Here is a 21,856-nt window from a genome sequence, read left to right on the forward strand (position 1 = left end):
CGATGCAGAGATGGACACTGTGAATATCGCCCGCTAGCCACAAAACAGGCTTCAGCGTGAGGTACGCGGCCAGACGCCCTGGTGTGCCCTGCTGCTGCGGCACCTGATCCTGCTCATCCAGAGGGGCTGAGCGGTGCTTTGCAGTCACCACGCGTGCACGTTTACAATTTTAGCCTCTGCGATCGTGCTGCCGACAGGTGGGCTCTCCTTGCTGTAACAGCAGGTCTGCCTGCCACGCGGGAGCTGGAATTTGAAAGCAGCAAATGCCTTTGCGGCAGCTCCCCCAGCTCATCCTCACATATGTTGTTTACCAGGATCGCAGCAAGGCTGCTGTGGAGAGCTGCTTGTTGCAAGGCCAGATGAGTAATTTGTTGGGAAGAGCTGAAGGGCTGGGCTGGCTGCTGAGGATGGGATGCTTCTCAATGGCACATTATCAGCCCCGACGTCGCCAAATGCCAACAGAGCCACAACCAGCCCCACTGCAAGGTGGCCGTGCAGGCCCCCGCTCTGCGCGTAGCAGAGCAACAGCAGCACCTTGGGGAAGAGCGTTAGAAAAAGGCATTTGCATTACACGTTCGCACTCACAGCTTCTCTCACAGCCAGCAGTCATCTTTGCAAGATGTCTGACAGTGCAACTCTGTTGAAGAAAACAAGTAATTCTTTTAATTTCAGGAGGGCTAATTGTGAGCTTAAAGGCAAACACATGATCAAACACCTTCCTCATTTGAGGAGGGAAGAGAACAGGGCATTTCATTTCCAAGCAGCACCATTTCCACTTCAGAAAAACAAACCTGGTCCCCTTATCTTTTCCTTTGCTGCAGATTCATTGACTAATGAATTCTTACCAGCTGTAACATTCATATGCACACTTAAAAAATCAACTTTTAAAAGTCTACTTGTCCACAGTGAGTAATTCTTTTGATGGGTGAGTAATTTGCCCCTGTGGAGGGGCTTATGTTTGGTTTATGCCTTTGCTGCTTGGGATAACGTGCAGTGGGAGTCTATTTTGCATAATTGTGTACTTTAACTAAGTGTCAAGGGAACTTAGAGTCAGGGGTGGATAATTTCATTTTCATTGTTATTAATGGCAGCTGGATAAATACAAAATAAAGGAAAAAAAATCAGATTATCATCTGATTTGTTGATTTTTCTCAAGTTTGTCCCAGTAAAGGATGCAGGAGACAATGTGATGGCTGGGCTGGGAAATTTCCATAGCAGTTTTTCAGGTGCTTCCTAAAATGTTTTCCATTACGTGTCCCTAGAGGTCCAGTATTTGTGTGATTATTTGAAGGAAGAGGTCTTGATTTTTCCTTCCTTCATCTAATAACTTCTTAAGACTGAAACCCACATTTTTCTTTACATAATACAAGAAATAGCATCCCTTGTTTTTACAGTTCAGAGAAGAGACAAAAGAGACCTTTTGGCAAAATGTCAGGTTGTGTGACTGATAACACCCGCAATCATTTCAGACTGTGACTTGTGGCCATGTTAGACTCAGATGTGGAAACAAAACACATACATTTTATGTTGGCCACTTCACTCCATTCTGTTTAATTAGGACTAGTCATTAGCTGGGGGGGGTGGGGAGGGGAGAGAGAGAGAGAGAGAGAAACATTTCCACCAAGAACCAGGGCTGGGGGAGTTGCATCTGACATCCCCACCCCTCCCTCCTCCAACTTTCCAGCATTTTCCCTCCAGAGAAACTGGTGTGAAACCAGCTCACATGACAAATTAAAGTGATTCATAACCCAGCTGCAGCCCCCGCTGACAAGCCCCATCGCAAAGTGATCACGCAGGTTTTATGCGCCCAGCGCGCCAGGGAAGGAGCCTGGTTAGCGGCACACACCGCGCTTTCAGGAGAGGTCTGACACAGCTTGGCTGGATTCATCTGCAGCACGTGAAGGCCAAATGGCTGCCACTTGACAGCAGTTAATAATGTAGTTTTAAAAGGGATATTTCCCCTGCTAAATTAAATTTCTAAGACATCACCATGCATCTTCAGCCTTATCTTTTTGTCTGGATTTTTTTTTTTTTGGCTCTCCTATCAATCTTTAAACACACAAACAGGGATTATACACACAGATAAGCCTGCAGTATGGTTCATTCTGGCAGTGGCCTATCAATCATGGCTAATTAACTTGGTGGATCCATAAACTAGGCAATTCAGCAGCAATTCTCTTTTCACCACCATTAAGTTAGAAGCAGCTCAGCGGCTGTTTCAGACGTGCCGGCCTGCTCTCTGTGGCAGCACAGCAGCCGAGGCACAGAGACCCCCTGTGCTCAGCAAGACCCTTCCAGCCTGTGCACAGCCAAGTGCCTCACGTCCAGCTCTCCCCACGTTCCACCATGTCACCTCTCCTCTTTTAGGAGGCTAGACTTTGCTACAGGTTTGCATTCCTTCACTTACAAGCTTAAAGCACTTTCAACTGCAGGCCAAACGGACACGCAGCTACCCACCATGGCAGCCAGCTATGCTGGCCAACTCGTTATTTCCATGAGCACCCATATGCACACCCTGCTAAGATGGCTCTGAGCCCGGTGCCCCAAAGCAGGCGCCAGTCTGGCCTCCCCACCGTCCATCCCGTGCCCCGACGCGGGTGTGGGAAGCCTCGCTGCCTAGGTGGCCCCCCAACAAGGGCTGTACAGGCTTTGGGGGCACAGCTCTGGTCACAGGGAGCTGCGCAATGGCCACCCCCACCCTCACCACCTCAAGGTGACCAGCAATGCTCTGGAAACCCCGAGTTGTGCAAACTGGGAGCACTTCCTCAAGGACTTCATCAGCTTCAGTTCCCCAGGACAGGAGAGCCACAGACAGCCAGTGCTGCCATGGTTGTAACGCCAGAAGACCAGCCCAGCAAGAGCAGGGAGCCCTGGCAGCTCCTCACGTATCTGCACATCACTCACCTGCAGCGCCAGCAGCTCCGCAGGACGCATCCAGCTCTTCCACAGCCTACTCACGCAGCCGTGCTCCATGCTCCTGAACAGGCCATGTTTGCCTCTCTGTGTAGCTGCGTTTCAGAGCTTCCCTGGATCTCACCTGATGATGCTTCTTGGGGCCTACAGAAGCAACCATTTGATTGCCAATCCACACACACAGACCCACCTCCAGCAGATCGCTGAGCAGCGGAGCTGACCCAGGTCTCATAGCAGTGGGCCTCTGCGTCAAACAAGGGCAAGCTCTGCACAAAGCTCCACATGCAGTTATGGCATCAGCAATGTCTCTGCCTGGGAACTCCTCCACCGCGGTCTCCTGGCTCCAGGCAATCAGAGCACCAAGGTGCCCACTCTCACTGTGCCGGCACGCAGAGTGCTGCAGGGCAAACCCCACAACACAGGCTGGCTGCGTCTCCTGGGCCTGCCACAGCCCCCTGCCTCACCCGCTCCTGCGAGGGCTCTTACGCACAGACAGCATGTACTGCCAACTGCCATCAGCGGGCCCACCCAGGAGACAAGGTGCCTGCAGTCCTCCCAGAGACTGGGCTGGAGAGCAGCACAGCACAGAGCAGGCCAGACCCCAGGGCCTCGCCCAGGGCTTAAATGAGCCCCTGGCCCTGGGCAGGGGTGTGGGCGAGGCTGCAGCTGAGGCCGCTCAGGCCGTTAATGCCCCTTGCTGCCCAGCACCAGCTGTGCACCCGGGATGACAGCACGCTCAGACAGGCCCTTCCTTCTCCTGTCCAGTCCGCACTGACTGAGCGAGAGGGGCCAAGAGGTCCTTTAGCAGTACACTACTGTGTAACGGAGACCCTGGCCTGCCCACGCGGCGGCTGGCAGCTGTGTCAGGGCTGTGACAGAGGGTGCCATGCACTGCACGCTGGGCTTGAGGGGCTTTGCCTTGCGGCAGGTGCCCCCGGCCCTCAAAGCGTGCCTGCAGAGGGGCTGAGGCCTGGCCCAGACTGCTGGTTTAAGGTGTATCTCACACAGGATGCTGGTGCTTCTTCTCGGACCATGGGAGGGTCTTGTCTGGACATCAAACATCCGTGTCACGCCAAGTAGGTGGCGGTTGCTCTGTGAAAACCCCGAAGGAAGACCTATGTAGAGATACTTTCACCAGTGCCCTGCCAAGGGAGAAAAGCAGCGGCAAAAATGCAGAGGAGGAAAATGAAGGATTTCAAAATAATGACCTAGGCTGATTTCAACTCCAGAGTAGATGAAGGGAACTGAGCTGGGATCCGCTCCCATCAGATGGAAGCAAATTGGACTATTTCCCGGACAGATTGGCCCCAGCTGGGAAAGAGAGAAGGAAGGCGAGGAAAGAAGATGGTTCAAGTAGGAGAACAGCAGCTCTGAGATACCGGGCGTTTTCAATAAAGCCAGATTAGATATATTATCAAATCAACAGCATTAGACACGGCTGGCAGTATCAGAGGAGCCAAGAGACAGAGCTTGTCAAAGCTGGTAGTAAATCAAGGTGGAAAAGCAACCAAGCTTCATGTGATTTTTTTCTGAGCATGACAAAAACTGCGCTCTGCCCGCAGCTCGCGAGCAGAGGGGACGCACTTGGGGCTGGCGGGTGCCTCAGAATCTCTCCCACCTCTCAAAGAGACTTCAGGCAGTGGCTGGAGTCTGGTGTGGCTCCTCGGGGGAGCACGGACCCTGCCTACCACCGTAGCAGGAGGCTCCGAGCACCAACATCGGGGCAGTCTGCGCCCACCTTGGAGATGGAGCACCAGGCGCCCGGCAGCGGGCACGGTGCGAGGCCCTTCGGCACCTGTGCTCCCGTTCATGCTTGTGCAGGAGCAGCCCAGCTTCCTGCCAGCGGCCCAGAGGGCTGAAGAGTCCTGTCCCCAGGCCTGCCCCCATGCCATCGGTGACCCTGGGGATGTCATTCCAGGTCCCTGTGCCTGGCTGGAGGAGGGCTGCTCTGCCAACTGCTTGGCAGGCGTTCCTGAGTATTAATTATTGCATCCTCAGCCAGAGCTTCAAGCAGCTGTTAGAAGCTTCCTTCAAGAAAAACCAGCCCTCCTGAGATCCTCCTTCCTTGAAAGGGCAGAGATGGACTACTGGTATGCTGTGACACCCACCTGCACTCTCTGAAAATCTCAGGGTTTCCAGATGCTCTGGACAAAAAAAAAAAAAAAAAAAAAAATCAAACATCCTGGGCAAGAGCCCACAATCTCAAAGCCAACAATAAACGGAAACAGGAACGCGAGCACTGATTAGCGTTGGCTTGCTCCTCCTAAGCAGCCCGTGGGTGGGGGACAGGGCTCAGGGAGCACAGGTATGTCCTGAACATCAGCCTGTGTGTCTGTGACCTGGCGAGTTACCGAAACGCTCCTGCTGAAGGAAACAGGCCAAAGCACGCCAGTAGCTGCTCCGCCGGCCTCCTGGCCCGGAGCTCGCGGAGGGACCTCCTTTGGCGTTTGCCAAGGACGAGCAGTGGTGGGAAAGGAAGTGAGTCAGAGCTGAAGCGTGCTACTAGAGACGCAAACCCAGCACCTTTAAAAGCTGTGATCTGGCTTCGGACTGCAGAGACGGCCACAAGCAGCGGAAACGGGAAGTGTGGCAAGAAAAATAGCTAATCCTTGCTCTTCCCTGCCCCCGCTCCCTGCCCAAAGCCTGCGCCCACGGGGTGAGACCCCTGGCTGGGGCCCACCGGCAAAACCAGGGCCTGCCCAGCAGGGCCTTGACTGAGCTGCCGGTGAGCCTCGGGGCCGGCCACCGCGGCTTCTCCGGTCCTCGCTCTGCGCCTTGAGCCTGGACGTGACCCGCCTGGCATCATGGAGAGGCACTCGGGGGCACCAGCACTGCGTCCCCACTGCCCTGACGGGTCCATGAGCTGCTGGTTGCCAACGCAGTGATGGTGGCCTCAGCGGGTCCACTGGCTACACAGGGGCACCCTGGACAGACCTCCTCCCGCCCCATCCCTGGTCTCGTCGGAGAGAGGCCTCAGCAAGGGCAAACTCCAGTGTGAAGCCTTCTGTTCTGGGCGGTGCAGCCAGGAGGACCCTCACGGTCCTGGCTGGCCTGGACCCAGGACTCTTCTGGATGCCTCCATTCAGAGGACGGGCAGCTGTCTCCCACCAGCTAAGCCTCACCATCACCCCGATGAGATCTGCAGGGACAGCAGCTACCCCCCACACATGCTCAAAGGGAAGTCTTAAAAATAGAAGGCGGCAGAGCGCGTGCCAGCTCTGCCAGGTGCCGCAGCCACAATAAAATCAGCGTGGGGCTCGAGCCAAGCCAGTCGGGAGGGGCATGGGCTTCACCCACCCGCAGTCCCTCAGGCAGCTGGCTGGCGTGAGGGGTCCTACGGCACCGCTGCACTGAGCTCCGGCTCGGCACCCGCGTGAGGCTCCTCCAGCCACCCCCGAGCAGCGTCAGGGCAGGTCCCGGGGTGCGGGCACCTGCTGCCTTGCTGCCTGCTGCTGCCTCTGGGCAGCAGGCACCGGCCAGCCCAGCGCCGGCAGTGCAGGAATCCAGAGACAGAGAAAGCAAATTGAGCATAATTAAACAAAAGCCCTTTTGTAACTCAAATAGTAAAAATCTATCTACTCCACTGCCATTATCACTCCTGCGTCTGTGTATAAAACACATCTAGGTTAGCCTAGCAAGAGCTATTATCTTGACCTACAAACCATGCCTTGCCCATGTTTCCTCATCAAACGTGGAGACTGGGCAAGACCATCTGTCCCTCTTCTCGTACACTTTGTGTTTATCAGCCAGTGCAGCAGACAGGAAAAGCAGATGCTCCCCCCCGTGCATCAGCACTCCACAGCAGCTGGCTCGAGGCCTCCCCACGAATGCCTGTGGCAGGAACGGCTTCACTGCCGTGGCACTCCATGAGAGCCGGCCGTGCCAGCACCAAGCCCTGTTGCAAGCCACCATCCCCAGAGCCACCGAGTCTCAGCCCCAGGTGCAAACTTCTGCTCACAGGCTTTCCAGGCAACACGCTGTGGGACCAAGCTGTCCCCACAGAGCCCCACAGAAGAAGGACCTGAGTCGTTCAGGGGTCAGACGGGACATCCCAGCTCATTCACTTTTTGAGCCGGTGAATTCCTGTGTGCAAGTCCGTGAGCAGCTCCTGCAACTGTCCAGGCGGACAGTTTGGCGCCAGAGCCAAACAAAAGCGTGTCCAGGACAGCGGAGCCTCAGGTTTCCTCTGGTGATGGTGAGAGGGGAAGGGATTTTTAGCAGCCCAGTTAAAAGACATTTCCTGGTCAGCGTGCTGCTTTTACCGGCTGACAGCCATGTCCTCTTCCCACACCATGGGCAGCCCTCCCTCTGCACACTGTGCCCTCCCCAGCGCTGGCCGCGTCCGCACCCTGCCCGCAGTAATTAACTGCACTGTTAGCGCTGGCAAAAGGTGCTGGCTGTAGGCAGTGCTTGGGAGGGGGACGCGGCTGGCAGACAGCGGGCATTTTGCTAACAGGAGAGAGCATCAGCAGGCTTATCTCGCCCCAGGGAGCAGGCAGCTCGTCCCTGCCAACTCTGCCTGTGCTGCCATGTGCCTGCATGCGCCGTGGGCCATCTCCCCACCTGCCACCTCCGGCCCCCACCGCTCTGCAGCGCTGCCCCTGCAGAGGTGCCTCCTTCCCCCACCAGCGTCAGGAAACAGGGATTTATCAAGGTGACTGTGGTTCCTGTCCTGTCCCCAGAGAACCTCCAAATCTTAAATGATTCTTTTCCCCTTCTCTTTTTATTAGGAGCCTACCCTGCAGGAGAGAAAAGGCGCCTTTGTGTGTGATCTCTGCTGCTGGACACGCAGCCCCACCAGAGCAGGGCTGAGGCAGGCCCCGGGGAGCCCCAGCCAGCGTGGCTCCCCGCTGTTGCTGGGGCGGGCCGGCAAACAGGACAATACGCTGTGCGGGAGCCAGAGGAGACACCAAGCCTCGAGGGCCAGGGGTGCCAGCAAAGGCAGACCGCGCCACAAATGGGAACAAGAGAGGCAGCGGCAGGGTCAGACCTGTGTGCCCGGCAGAGCCTGTCTGGCACCATTGCTACGGTACGTGAAGCAGGGAGGAGCACACCACCAAATTTTTGTAGACTTCAGCTCCACTTTGAGGAGAGGAAAGCTCCACATCAGACAAATGAGTAATTTGCACTGTAATCACAGACCAGCCGTGCTTAACACAAGAGCAGCAGAGCATTCAGCTTCACGTGAGAGCCTCCAACGTGTGCCATAAACAATTATGCTTTGGAGTAGCTCCCTCCAGGGCCGGGGCAATGACGCGTGGCAGAGCCACGGCCTGTGGCCACACGATCCCTTTCCACACAGACGTTGGAGCTGAGCACGGGCCCGGATGCTGTGCGGGCAAGTGTGTGTGCAGGATCCAGAGAGGGACTGCCGAGCCTGGGCAGGGAGAGGCTATTCCTCACCCGCACCAGCACGCGACAGAGGGGTGGATTCCAGCAGCCATAACACCAAGTCACTTCTGTGGTGACGCCGAGCTGTGGGGGAGAGGGGTCCCGCGCAACGGGAGCAGCTCTAGGTCTGTGATGTGCTGCTGCAGTTGCCTGTGGCCCAGCGACAGAGAGGAGAGGCCGGGATGTTTGGCAGGGGTGCTCCGGAGCCCAGGCAACACTGGCAGGGAGTTGGTGTAGCTGGGCGGGCCACGGTCTCCACGTCACCGCGCATTCCCCAGCGCTGCTCTGGGAGACACGACAGCGAACCAGAGGAGATGGCTGTGCTGGGGAGCATGATGGTTTTGGCTGCACTTGGTGCGAGCTGGGCTACGCCAGCAGCCAGGGCTGCTCCCCGTGCCTGCTCCCGTGCCCCCCGCGCACCCTCCCATCGCTGGGCAGCCACACGCAGGCCGGGGGCACGCGGGCAAACAGCGCTGCGGGACAAACAAGCCCCCCCGGGGGTCCCTGCCCTCCCTCGGGCCACGGCAGGGCTGCCGAGCGGCTCCCGGCGGATCAGCACCGGCCCCGGGCTCTGGGGCACCGGCCCGGCCCCGCCCTCATCCCGGCCCGCAGCTGGGCCCGCCCCCGCGCCTCAGGCCGCCACGTGCCCGGCGGCGCGGGAAACTCCTCCGCGGAGGCTCCTCCCCCGCCCGCACGGCCCCGCGCAGGGGGCATCGCCCCGGGGCCGAGGCTCCAGGCAGCCGCCAGGTGTCGCCAGAGACCGCGGGCGGCGCGAGCGCGCAGTGCCGGCTACCGCCGCTAGGGAGCGGCAGAGATCGGGCGGGGTGGGGGCGGCCCTGCGGGGCGGGGCGGGGCCCGCGCAGGCTGGGCGGCAGGCACGGGCGGAGCGCGGCGGCGCGGGCGCGTGCGTTGTTTGCAGCGGCGAAGCGGGGCGGGGGGGGCCGCTCGCCTGCCGTAGTCAGTCCCGGGTGACCGCGGCGGCTCAGATGAGCGCGGCTCGGGTCTCGGCCCTGCGTGAGGCCCCCGGCAGCGCCCGTGCTGTGAGACGGCCCGGGCCCAGACTCCCCGCGGGCCTCCCGGGGTGCGGGTGGGGAGCTGGGCTGCGTTCCCGGGCGGGAAAGGGCGGGGCGCAGAGGGGCCGCGGGCCGGTGGTCGCTGACAGCCCGTCCGCAGCGGAACGCGGGCGGTGACCGGGCACCGCCGTGACGCCCGTGCTGCGCGGCCGTGAGCGGGAGCAGAGCGCTGTCGGTCCCGGGCGAGGTTTTCCGCCGGGCGGCGCTCCAGCGGCGGAGCGAGACCCGCTCCTCGTGTGACCCATCTCTGCTCCGTACCCCTCCGCCACGCGAGCGGGGCGTTCATTTCCAAAACGCCCCTGGGCTCTCAGCGCGTGCCTGAGGAGGACGAGCCGTGCTTCCCGGGTCACCGTGCCCTCCCCGCGCAAACCGAGGAGCTCCCTCCCCTCCGTCCGCTCCCCCGTGTCAGCAGCCCCCGCGGGGACGTTGTCAGCAAGGCCAAGGGTGAGCGGGAGCCGTCTTGCCGCGGAGCTCGCGTTCACAGGAGGGGCTGGAGCGACGCGGGTGATGCGCGGGGGCGGCGGCAGTTCTCCATCTCCCTGGAAACGCGGGGCCGGCAGCCGGAGCAGCGCGGTGTCACGCTCACCTGCTGCTGTGCGGGCCGGACAGGCTGGCGGGTCGCTTGGCAGGGCTGCCAGCCCCTGCCTGGCAGAGCCAGCGTGCGGCATAGTTTACTTCAAACAAGGAAGCTGGAGACAGGGGCGTCCTCAAGGCTGTCGCGGCAGGTACCTGCTCGTGAACGCCCGCAGGACTGGAGTGGCTTTGTGTGTAGTGCAGAACTTCTGAACGCCTTCAGACCTCCTGATTGCGATGCAAGTTGCTATCAGCTGTGCACAGGCAAACCTGCACCGGGGAGGGCGCCTGGAAACGCACCACAGCTTCCCACCCTGGTCTTGCTTTTCTCCTCAGGCAGCATTCCCTGTTCTGTGTCACCATTCCTTATTTTGCCCCTTTGGGCTAGGGCTGGCACAGGCAGGGCACACGAACGTGCTAACTCATTCAGAGGAGATTCCCAGGTTTCAGAGGGGATCTGGCTAGGGACTGAACCACTCAGCACAGCTGGCGTGCCCCGGGATGTTCTAACTCGGGCAGCAGAGAACCCACTTCCCATTTCTGTTGAACTCCAGTCAGTGGGGGAGGCTCCGCTGAGGCCAACAAACCCCTAACCAAGTGTCTTTTGAAGGAAAAAAGTGGATCTAGGGCTTGTTAAGAAACAACTTGAAAACAGATTCTTGTGGCAGGGCTATCTGTTTGCCCAAATTTCCACTATCAACTCACAGAATCACAGACAGGTTAGGGTTGGGAGGGACCTTTAAAGCCCACCCAGTCCGACCACCCTGCCAGAAGCAGGGACATCTCCAACCAGATCAGGTTGCTCAGAGCCCCGGCCAACCTGGCCTGGAATGTTTCCAGGGATGGGGCATCCACCGCCTCTCTGGGCAACCTGGGCCAGGGTTCCACCACCCTCAGCGCAAAACATTTCTTCCTTATGTCCAATCTAAATCTGCTTCCTTCTATTTTAAAACCATTAGCCCTCATCCTGTCACAACAGGACCTGCTGAAGTGTTTCTCCCTGTCTTTCCTGCAGCCCCCTTGAGGTACTGGAATGCCGCTCTCAGGTCTCCCCGGAGCCTCCTCTTCTCCAGGCTGAACAGCCCCAGCTCTCTCAGCCTGGCCTCACAGCAGAGCTGCTCCAGCCCTCTCAGCATCTGCGTGGCCTCCTCTGGACCTTCTCCAACTGGTCCATGTCTTTCCTGTCAACATGCTGTGATCTGACCCGGGAGAATGACTGCTCCAGTGAGGAAGATCAGCCAATGCTTTGCCTTCACTGTGGCAACACAGCACAGCCATACCCTTGCCACATTCCTGTTTGTCCCCCAGGACCCGGGTGGAGCTATCCAACCACTTCCCACAGACTAACCAAAAAGCTGAGCAGTGACTCCTAATCCTCTAAATGATGATATCAAAACTGTTGACGTGGGAGTAGAAAGCCACTGCTTTCACCCTCAATCATCATGCTCCCTCTTGGTCCTGAGCCACGCTCAGCACCCATATCGAGGCCAGCATCTATCAGGTGACCGCCCCAAAAGAAAAGAGAAACGTTAAGCTTCACAACCAGCACCCATCTCCTGTCTTGACCCAGACAGCTCTAGCAAAAGCAGTCCTGTGCACATGCTGCATCCATAATCTTCTGGAATTTGCATTCTGGTTTATTCTGGGAGACTATGGGAAGAAAATCACTGCAAACAGCTGCTTCTGCTTTTGGATCTTTTGCTGGTTTTACAGCACTTGTATCTTTTTTTTTTTTTTTTTTTTTTGTGAAAACAGAGACAATTACTCAGTCCCTTCACCTTAAAAAAGTTGTGGCCATTCCCTTCTCAGTTCTGTGTTCTCAAGGCCACATGACCAAAAACCAAGAGGAATGAGTACTTTCTCCACGTCAGTGAGGAATCTGCTCACTTCCAGCTTGTACAAATACTAAGGAATTCAGAAATTCTACAAAACTTGGTAGACAAAATAGTTATGTTTAGAGTGGTGGCCCAACTAACATCATACGGGCTCTCGCCTTTCCTCAGAGGAAGAGGGAGCGGGCTTTCGGTCAGCGAGTGCGGTTCTACCAGCTGAATTCTTCCATGTCAAAGCTGAGCCGTGTCCCGGAGCTGTCCCATCACGAGACCCACGTGAGAAATACAGGTGCGGCTAGAATCACACCCTGCTTTGCATGTGCACTCAGCACAGAGCTGATCCTGCAATCCAGTAAGGAAAACGTCCAAAGAAGCAAGAGCCAGCCCCCACCCCCTCCCAACCGGGGAACCGGGGCAGTCCAGTTACAGACCTGCTCCGAGGTGGAAAATACAGGACCACCTCCCGGTTCTTCAACGACGGACACTGCTTGGGGAAGCCATCTCAACCAGTTGTTCCCACCTCCGAACTGAGGCTTACAGCGCTGCAGGCAGGGCGGGTGGAGAAACGCTGCGGTGCGAGCCACGCGCAGGCCAGCGTCTGCAGGAATGCTGCTGACCCTGCAGACAGGCTGGCCCAGGCTCTAGGGCTGGAAAGAAAGGAGGAGGAAGAATGCAATGCTGCTCTTCCTCCTCCTCTGCCCACAGAGACCAAACGATGCGGCTAACTTGTTCTCGCCATGCCCAGGTGGTGTATGGCTGATGACAGGATGAAGTTTTATATCCCATCTACGGAGAACTTGCTCGAATTTGAAGCTATTAGGGATCAGCACAGTTTTAATACACCCCTCTTTTTTTTCCTGACCGCCCCTCGCACCCTCATCCCTTTGGAAACATCCAAATTAGGCCAGTGTTAATAGCTGAGGTCTTTATTTAAAGTTTTTTATATACAGTAAAAGTGTCACAGATAAATCTGCGACAATCAGACAAGACAAATGTAAATCTCTCTCAACAATTAGCAGCTTAAGATCTATAAACTACAGTGTTACGTTCACAAGTGTCATTTCTGTACTTTTCAACCCGTGCAAGTGAGTTTTTCTGTTTATCTTTTTACACTTTTAAAACACGCTTACAGCTAAGTCAATTGCCTACGACTATACCACCTGGCATACACAACACAGACACACAGGGTTTGTAACTCTTCAGCCACATTCAGAATTCACTTAAAAACTGGCAAAACTACCTGATCTTGAACCCCTTTGTAGCTTGGCTTCTTTTGTTATAATGCTGCTTTTTTAATAATAATTAAAAAAAAGCTTATTTTCAAAGCTGAAAGACAGTGCTTTTCTGTCCCAGTGCAACACGTACAAAATTCAACATTTAATCTGATCAGACCCTCAGAACTTACAGGGTTGCAATACACCAATGAAAGAATTGCTGTAGGGATGCTCAGTACCAGTAAACTAAACTAATGAGGCCAAGAGAACTTCGTAAAATTTAAAATGGTACATTTTTTTGCATCAAGATTTTTTTTCTTCTCTACATTGAGAGAGCAAATGGGGGAACAGATGACCTTCACCTGAACTGCAGAATTTCTATGAAGAGCTGCTGCTTTTTGAACTAACACAGTCCATTATATTCTTCCCTTTTAATATGCCAAGTTGATATGTCCTAAACGTATCTAAGCAGTTTCAGAATCGTTTCAACTCTGAATCCGAAATGTTTTGGGAAACACTCTGCAACTCGGAGACGGGCACTAAAAAGTTTACATCCGTGAGGAAGGCTAATAAAAGGTACTCACACGCACGCTCACATCCATGGCGAAAACTGTCGTCTACGTGTCATCCAGAAACGCTTCATCAAGAAAGCAAACACAAACACTTACAAGGAAAGGGAGCTTTAAAGCTAGAATCACATTTCCAACAATATCATCACTGTTAAGCTATCAGAAATCATCACTGACCTTCAAATTGAAGAGGGAGGAAAACCCCCAAACGTTCTGCTAATGCAAAAGGCAAAACACGTGGCAGTTGTGTTAGGGTATGAAAAGTGGATGCAGCATCATATATGGCATTACTGCAGACAGCTTTCTGGAATGGAAGAGACTGTCGAGAGAGAAAGAGACAGACAGACAGACATTGTCCAGAACCACATGTACATGGCCTTCACCAAACAGTTTTGAGGTGATACGTTTCTATTAAGCCTGCACTTTCTGGCAAATTAGCAAATGGTATTTACTGAAGACGACACAGAGTTGAGACAGTAAATGAAATCAAGATATAAAAGAAGGACAAACACTTCCTTCAAATACTATGGACGAGTGGCACTGAGTGTCCAGATCCATTGGCTTTCAACTCCTTCCTGCTTTGACCACATAAAAATCTACTGTGAGCAATTCTAGTGTCATGAAAACTGAGAAAAAGAGAGGTGCAAAGGCCAGGTTTCAGAAATAAAGGCAACAAAGCTTTTCAATTGTGTGCCAAATCAGTTCTTACTGTTATTCACACCTTTGTTTCTGACAAAATTTACCTAACGGGAAGATGATAGTTACCCATGTAATCTGAATCAGCCAGAGAACGGCGGTGGAGAGAAGAGAGTGTGCTGGAGCTAGAAGCACAGTCCAGGGAGGGACTGTTTATGCAATCTTTGCTCTGCCTGCAACTCTGTGGAAAGCATGATTATTTTTGGCTTGAGTAAGTTGCAATTGGCAATTTGTGTTTTAAGTAGGATGGGAGCAGATTAGCACACACGGTGCCGAAGAGAGAGGTGTGCTGGGATCCCTGGGGAGGGGGGTACCTGAGTTTCCTGTGACTATGGAAAAAAATAGACAGAATCTTTGAAGGAAGAAAGATGGTTGGACAGCAGAGGGCTTGCCTCTGCTGGCAATCAGAAGACCCTCAAAGCTGTTAACCTAGCTTGAGAGAATTTCTCAGAACCCAGAATTTGCCTCATAGCATAAAGTCCTAGGCTTCTGTATATCCATGTGTAAATGTGTGACGTACACGCTCCATATACGCATACGTGTGATTTCAATGGTTTAGGTCACTTGGGCAACATTTGGTTCCTAGAGGGAACTTAAGCCTGGAAGGAAGGAAAACAGTAAGATCTAACTAAACAGCATAAATGGTTTTGAAAGAGAATCCTGGAGTCTTTTTGGATTTCATGGAGAAGGAAGTTCAGTCTTGGCTTTGCTATGGTGAAAGGGACACCAGTTAAAGAAACAGCAAAGAGTGAACGCAGATTCCTTGGACACGAAGTCTGCCTGCCGGTACCAACAGGTCACCAGCAACAGCACGTTGCCAGCACTCAAGAGTCACATTTGAAGCTGACATTTCCTTTAGAGCTCCAAAAAGGTACCTACACCAAGTACTTGCCGCCAGAGCTGACGAAGAGGACGTTCTCTATGGCACACCACACAGACAGAGTGTACGAAGAACATCTCGACACAGACACACAAATGATCTTACCAGAGCCTGACAGGAGGAAAACTTTGGTTTCAGTTTTTAGGGGTTTATTTTAAAAGTACATCAGAGAGATTTCTGAGACAACCATTCTTTTAAGTGGACTGTTGATTCAGTATTTCTTTCCTTAAAAGAACCTGTCTTTTCCCTAGGAAGGGATGAAGAGAAATTCCTTATTCTTATCCTAAGGCCAGGAATGGGAGATGATGGATGTGGAAATAAGAAATATAAACATACTTTCCTTCACATCTGGAAAAAGAAAGAAAAAGAAAAAGCCCTGCATGACAAAAACGTGTGGAGAAGATAGATGTTTCTCATGATGCTGCATCTGTATGCCTAGGAGGACAGATAAATGGCATATGAATAGCGCTGCGTTCCAGACAGGCTGGCACTAGAAACTACTCTCTGCCCTCCTCAAAACTGTTTCAGGACAAGACGGCTCACAATTATTCACGCATTTCTTCATTTAAAAACATCACTTCTTTATTTAAAAGGAAAAAAAAAGTAACGACCCTCCCAACCCCTTCCAAAAAAACCCCCAATAATAATAATAATAATAATAATAATAAAAAATCCTATTAGAAACAATAAGGAAGCACTGAGAGTTTGAGTATTACACTCTTCAAGTATGCTGTTCGGATTTTTTTTAAATCTGTGAATATACATATATTAAAAAAACCTTAAAAGTGCGACCAAGGGCTTCTGCTTAAAGGTAAGTATTTCAAGGACTACTTCAAAATACTGTAGCACGACCGTGCAGTTACTGTGTACGGCATGAAGCTTCCACTTCATATGCTTAGCAAAGTCAGCCACCCTTATGGAGAGTTACTGTAAGTCAAGTTAGCACAAACAGCGAACCCAGATGCTGAGCTGGGAAAGAGATCCACACGCTGTTGTTTTTCTCTTGTTAACGAAAGAAACCACTTTGAACGCATACATTTGGACATGGAATGTGAGCAGACTTCACAGTAAGAGTTTAGTGTTACAGGTTTGCTGTGGTACCATCATTCAAGGCTGTGCACTAGATTTAGCTTTGCTCATCATAAGCTAGCCACGTTCTCTTCTTCCTGACAAGTTTAGTACAGTAGTTCAAGCCACAATTGAAATTGCCCGTTGGTATGCTCCAGATCTCTGTATTTTATTTATTTCTTTTGTACACTTTAAAGAATCTTAAGATTTGCATCCAAAGAGAACCATGCTACATAAAAATTATCCAGGATTCTCGCCAAAAAGAGTTCTTGAATAAAATCTAAAAAATACTATTGCAATGCATCTCGCAGAGAAAAAACGTTATTCTAAATGTAAACAAATTCACTCGGACACTTTAAAACTTCAGCGGAGTAGTTGCTGACTAATCTTTGCCACGCTTGCTCGCTGAGAGCGCTGGGAGGAGGGCAACGCAGCCAATTCCTGCCGCCATCATCTTGGGGGAGACAGGAACCGTTCCAAGTAGCCGGTGATGGCGTCCCAGTGCTTCCACAAAAAGGCAATGAAAACCACTATAAATAAAGTGCTGAACGTCCTATTGCGAGTCTTCATGAGGGGCACGATGCAGTTGGCCACAGTGGAGACGAAGACAAGGAGGACAGCCATGACAGCCAGGAGGATGTTGATGAACTTCCCCAGCAGGTTCCTGGCCGTGGCGTTCTCCAGCCCCTCCAGCTGCACCACTTGCTGCTGCTGCTGCTGCAGCTCCATCTTGGAGATGCGGGTCTGGCACGCTTCCAGCGCCTCCTGTCAGCAAGAACACACCGCTGGGTCGCCAGCGCCCGCAAGTCTGCCCCGCTCCTACCTTAGCGACTAGGTCAGACCAGGGCCGCCTTCCTCACGCCTTCTGCACCGCTGCAGGACACGAGTCACGACACTGACTGCACACCCTGCAGTGGGGTAGAGGAGGCTGTGCCATTTCACGTGACTGAGGGTGAGGAGCCCCTCGTCAACAAGGTCCTGCTGTCTGTAACACACCACATCGTCTCATTTACACCAGAGATGCTCAACAGAGAGATGGGAGGCTGGGCAGAAGTCAGACTTTGTTAAAACAGATGCTGCAGCTGCCATGTGGCTCTGTCAGCTGCCTGTCCTTGCACATGGTGCGACTGTCACCCGGGACCTTATCATCCCTCCTGCCTTGCCATCGGACCGGGAGGGAGGAGGATGCTGAAAGCCCTCAGCCGTTATCTGGCCAGAAAGGAGGGGCTAGCCAGCGAGGCACTCCCTTCAGCTTCGGTTTCAAGAGACCACTGAGGGGACAAAGGTGCTGTGTCCAGCCAGCACCTCCTCCTCCTCCTCCTCCTCTTCCGGGCTGCACATTCGCAGAGCCTCCCATTCCTGTCACTTTCCTCGCAGTGACTTGTGCTTGTCCAACCCCTCCCGAGCCCACTCAGTTCTCTAGTCAACCTGGCAGAAAACTAAGTCAACAAAAATAACTAACAAAAAGGCTCGGCTGCATTCTGCGTGCTTAATGAGCTGAATGCGCTCAGGGAAAGTCTGAGGAGCACCAGGGCCGGGACTGCACAGCTGGCATGACAGGAGGAAGACCTCCTTCTCCAGGCTGCTGCAAGCTGTGGCGCTGGCACAGCTCCAGGTGACACTGCAAGGGCTGGAGAAAGGAGATGTCTGGGAGAAGGGCAAGAAGTACGAGGTTTATGAAACTGCCTCTAGGAAGAGGCAAAGCAAAAGCACGTGTAAGGAGAAGGCTATCCTGCACAAAAGCACAGTTGACTCGGGGGTGATTGTTTTCAGAACTTTCCACCACGCTGAGCCTCAAGTGGACCAACCTGCAGTGCAACACTGGCGACATGCAGCGGGTGGGCTAGGGAGGAGGAGGAGGGCTTTCAAGGCAATTAATGCCATGAGACATTTCTGCTCTTGGAGATACAAAGGTACAATTTTTCCACTAATCCTCCCTCAGAGCTGCTTTTCTCAGACGTAAAGGCCTGAGACCTGAAGGCCAGCTTCAGGTAACATCCAGAGGTCTGCAGCAAGTAGCAGTCTCTCTGAGACTCATTGCTGGAATAGGAACCAGGAATCCTTGCCTACAAACTAAGCTCTGCCACTGTTCCTCTGCAACATCAGCCCAGTCCTTAACTAGTTTTTCATGCAAGAAAACGCTTACCTTTTCCCCAGCAATCCTGAGGAATAGTCTGTCCCAGTTTGCAAGTTTACACTAAAAGCACTGAATCATACAATGAAGATTAAAAAAAAGGTACTGAGAAATCCCCACTGCAACCTTACTTCTTGCTGCCATGTTGAATTAGACAGGAGAACAAAACCTGCATAGCGTAACATTCCCCCAAGGGAGAGCCTCCTGTTTACTCTGTCAGAGGCCATGGCACCACTGTTCACAGACACTGATTTATTTTAACCTAACTTAAAGGTCATTGTCACCTGTTACATTTCTCTGTCATTACATCATGTCTGTGGAGGCCAACGAAGCACGAGGGCTTCTCTTCAGTTATGGCGCCCGAAAGTCCGGGGTAAAACTGCTCGGCTCCTCTAACAGCAAGCAGCCTGGAAGGACCTTGACCCAACCAGGTGCGCAGCTGCATCGACCAGCGTGCCAAAAGCACAGACCGCTCTGTCTGCAGAGGAAATGACCCGGCTGAAGCACCTCGAGGGCAGGAAAGAGGGAGAGCTTTGACCTACAATTCTCTGCTCACACTATAAATATCTCAAGTCAGTGATCAAAACTGAGGTGCCTGCTAAAACTAGCACAGGTATTTCAAAGTATTTCAAAAGCGAATGAGTTACAGAAAGAGCAGGTGGAAGACAGGACGTGGGTGTCCTTGTTTCCGCCACCCACCTGGATGTCCCGGGCTCGCTCGTAAGACTGATAGGCAATTTTCTCCTCCATGCTGGCCAGCTCCTGTTTTAAATTGAGGATCTCATTCTGGTGGAGCTCAGTCAGGTCATTTAGCTGCTCTTCGAGTCTTTCACATCTAGAAATGATATACATGGTACAGTAGCTTTAATGAGAACAGGATGGCAAAATTACACCAGTAACAGTCAAGCAACGAAACCATAGATTTTGTACTGAAAACTAGTGTGGCTACCTCACTCATTACACAAGCACGCATTACAATGCGAGGCCCTCTCACTGGGAATTAAGGAAATCCACTCTACCAGGTACAGTCATGTTAATCCTGTTTCTATCCTGGGGAAAAACACACACAGCGGTTAAATGACAACTGTCATGTGATGAAAGAAATGAAAGACAGAATTAGAACAGAGTAAGTTATTCCCCAAGTTTTTTTTTCAAACCAAACAGTTCCCTTCTAATATCAAAAGCTCTAAAGCATTTTCATCTACGCTCTGAACAGTAACGGGCATAAAAATGACAGAAATGTAATGTGACCAATGCCTCAGATAACACGATGGCCCTGTCTGGTCTCCACACGTGAGGTCACAGGGATATCTTGACTTGTTTTTTCTTTATCTCCCACGAACGACTCAGCTTCACTAGCAAAGGTCATTGTATCACTTACAAGGAGGGCACACGAATAATTAACCTGCAGGCTTGTTTTTCAGTTTGCTACTGGTGAACAGACTGGGAGCAGTCCTGGAGAGAACTGCCCAAAACAATTGCGTCATGACAGTTCTGAGCGAAACAGTTCTGTTTCTCATTGAGAGAGTTTTAAACTGACTTCAGTGATAGTTCCATAATGTTATTTTAGCACTCCCAAAATACATTAGAGATACTTTGTATTTGTACGTAGCACTTCGTTTTTGGAATTTCAGGTCCAAATTTACAAGCCACTCACACTTCAATACCCTTTTAAAATCAGGCAAGTATTTCTAATGCTCCCAAAAGGTAAACACGCACAGAGAGCTAGGCCACAGCTCCAGGCGGGAGCAGCGAGCTGGGCACCGTCCGTCCCATCCTCTGCCACCACGCTTCTCGCGAGTTTCATTCTTGGCTCATTACGAGCGACAGCTCTGAAGGTACCGAAGGTATGGGTACAGCTACTGTGCCTGTTGGGGCTTTTCCACTCTGATTTCCACCGACTGCCCACTCATTCTAACAGCATGGAAAGAGCTTACCATACAGCTCTTATCATCTGACCCCTGATACTAATAACTGAGAAATTTCTAAGGAATTAAACACAGAGATAACTCCTTGTTTTAATTTCAATTCCTTTCTGACTCTGAATTTAACTTATACACACATGCATGTGCACAAAATGACCAAACAATATTTATCTAGAACAAAGAATTTAATTACAAGTTCTGAAACTAAGATAAAAAAATCCTGCTTCTAGTTTTTTTTCCAAGATTTTTTTGGTGCTTCACAAGCTAAGTCTTCAGAATCTGTAGGCACAAGCTAGCCTTTAACATAGTCTCGGGGTTTTGTTTTCAACTGAAAAGTTGGAAGAGAATTTTCATTTATATTCCCAATGCAATACTGCTTTAAACTAGGAAGGAGTCAGACAGAGCACAACAGCTTCCAACAATGAAACACATGTGGTCAAGGAGAAGTGAGACTAAAACAGCCACCAGCTGACGCAGCCCGGCCCAGAAAGGTGCTGCGGCAGCTGCGCAGCTGAGACAGGACACACAGGAGAACTGGTTTCCCAGGAACGACAAGCTGCAAACAAGGGAATAGCCACGTGAAGAATGGCTAATGAAGAAGGAGCCCAGATAATTAATATTGCCATTTGTTCCCACTCAATGTAAAAAAGCCCAACTTGCCAAAACCCAAGAAATTGCAACTAAACGCACTCTAATTCCCAAGGCAGCATAAATTACTTGAATATATTCAGTTTGTTAATATATTACAAAATTCTCCAGGGGGTTTATTACACAAAAAGGGACTTAAACATATCTGAAAATATATTGTCTTTTAATCTCCTCCCACATAAACACCCTTCATAAAACGGCTGTTGCCAGGCAGCTTAAATCCTGCTCTCTAACAAGAAACAATTGTGTTTTAATAACTCCAAAACTACCTCAATCTACAGGAAACATAAGGAAACCCTGCAAATCTGTACGGTTACGAGTTTAAGCACAGCATGATTAGCCCTGAATGCAGGACTACCGGCTTGTTCCCTAACCACACTTCATTTCCCTGCTTGACCACAGAGCTTTTGCAGTTTGCACCCAAGAATCACCTGCACTTTCAGAAACCGGCACGTTAGGAAACTGCTGGAATTGGGTTTATTTTTTTTATTTACAAAAAACCAAAACAAAACAAAAACAAAAACCACCCAACAAAAAACTCATCAAAAAAACCAAAACAAAAACCAAAAACCAAACCACCTACCTTATTTTTGAAATTACACTTCCTCCATTCATCTCCTTTTCACTCCTTGTCCCATTATCTACAATTTAGAAAATGATTTCTTTTTCTTGCTATTTTCTACTGGTGTTCAAATTTGAAAAGCCAAGAGGGGTTCATGTGGTTACAGAGCTGAACGCCAGGGTTTTCCTATTGACGGATGGTTCACATTTTACTCAGAGGTACAACAAAAATAAAAAGGACACGACACCTGTCCAGATGGTTAAGGTTATACTCACACCTCCTTCTCTAATGTATGAGTGCCAGTGTCTATGCAACAGACTCTAAACTTGTCTGTGAATGCAGCAGTGCTCTGAATTATCAAATCCCACTTTATTTCAG

General features: G+C 51.8%; 1 protein-coding gene across 12 annotated transcripts in view; it reads right to left on the reverse strand.

Moving 5' to 3' along the window:
* Window positions 1-12,687: 12,687 nt before the first annotated feature.
* The window catches only part of TMCC1 (transmembrane and coiled-coil domain family 1), a 110,580-nt gene continuing 101,411 nt past the window's right edge, over window positions 12,688-21,856 (reverse strand). For 11 of the 12 annotated variants that reach the window (XM_086756007.1, XM_086756004.1, XM_086756015.1 and 8 more), the window contains 2 exons: window positions 19,043-19,178; window positions 12,688-16,974 (listed from right to left, as the gene is read on the reverse strand). In XM_086756007.1, the coding sequence (XP_086612133.1) occupies window positions 16,660-16,974; window positions 19,043-19,178 (451 nt within the window). In that variant the 3' untranslated portion in view covers window positions 12,688-16,659. The remainder of the gene's footprint in view (window positions 16,975-19,042; window positions 19,179-21,856) is intronic. The other variant, XM_086756005.1, reaches the window with a different exon arrangement.

The sequence above is a fragment of the Chlamydotis macqueenii genome, chromosome 10 (genome assembly GCF_036417535.1).
Source record: "Chlamydotis macqueenii isolate bChlMac1 chromosome 10, bChlMac1.mat, whole genome shotgun sequence".
Lineage (NCBI taxonomy): Eukaryota > Metazoa > Chordata > Aves > Otidiformes > Otididae > Chlamydotis > Chlamydotis macqueenii.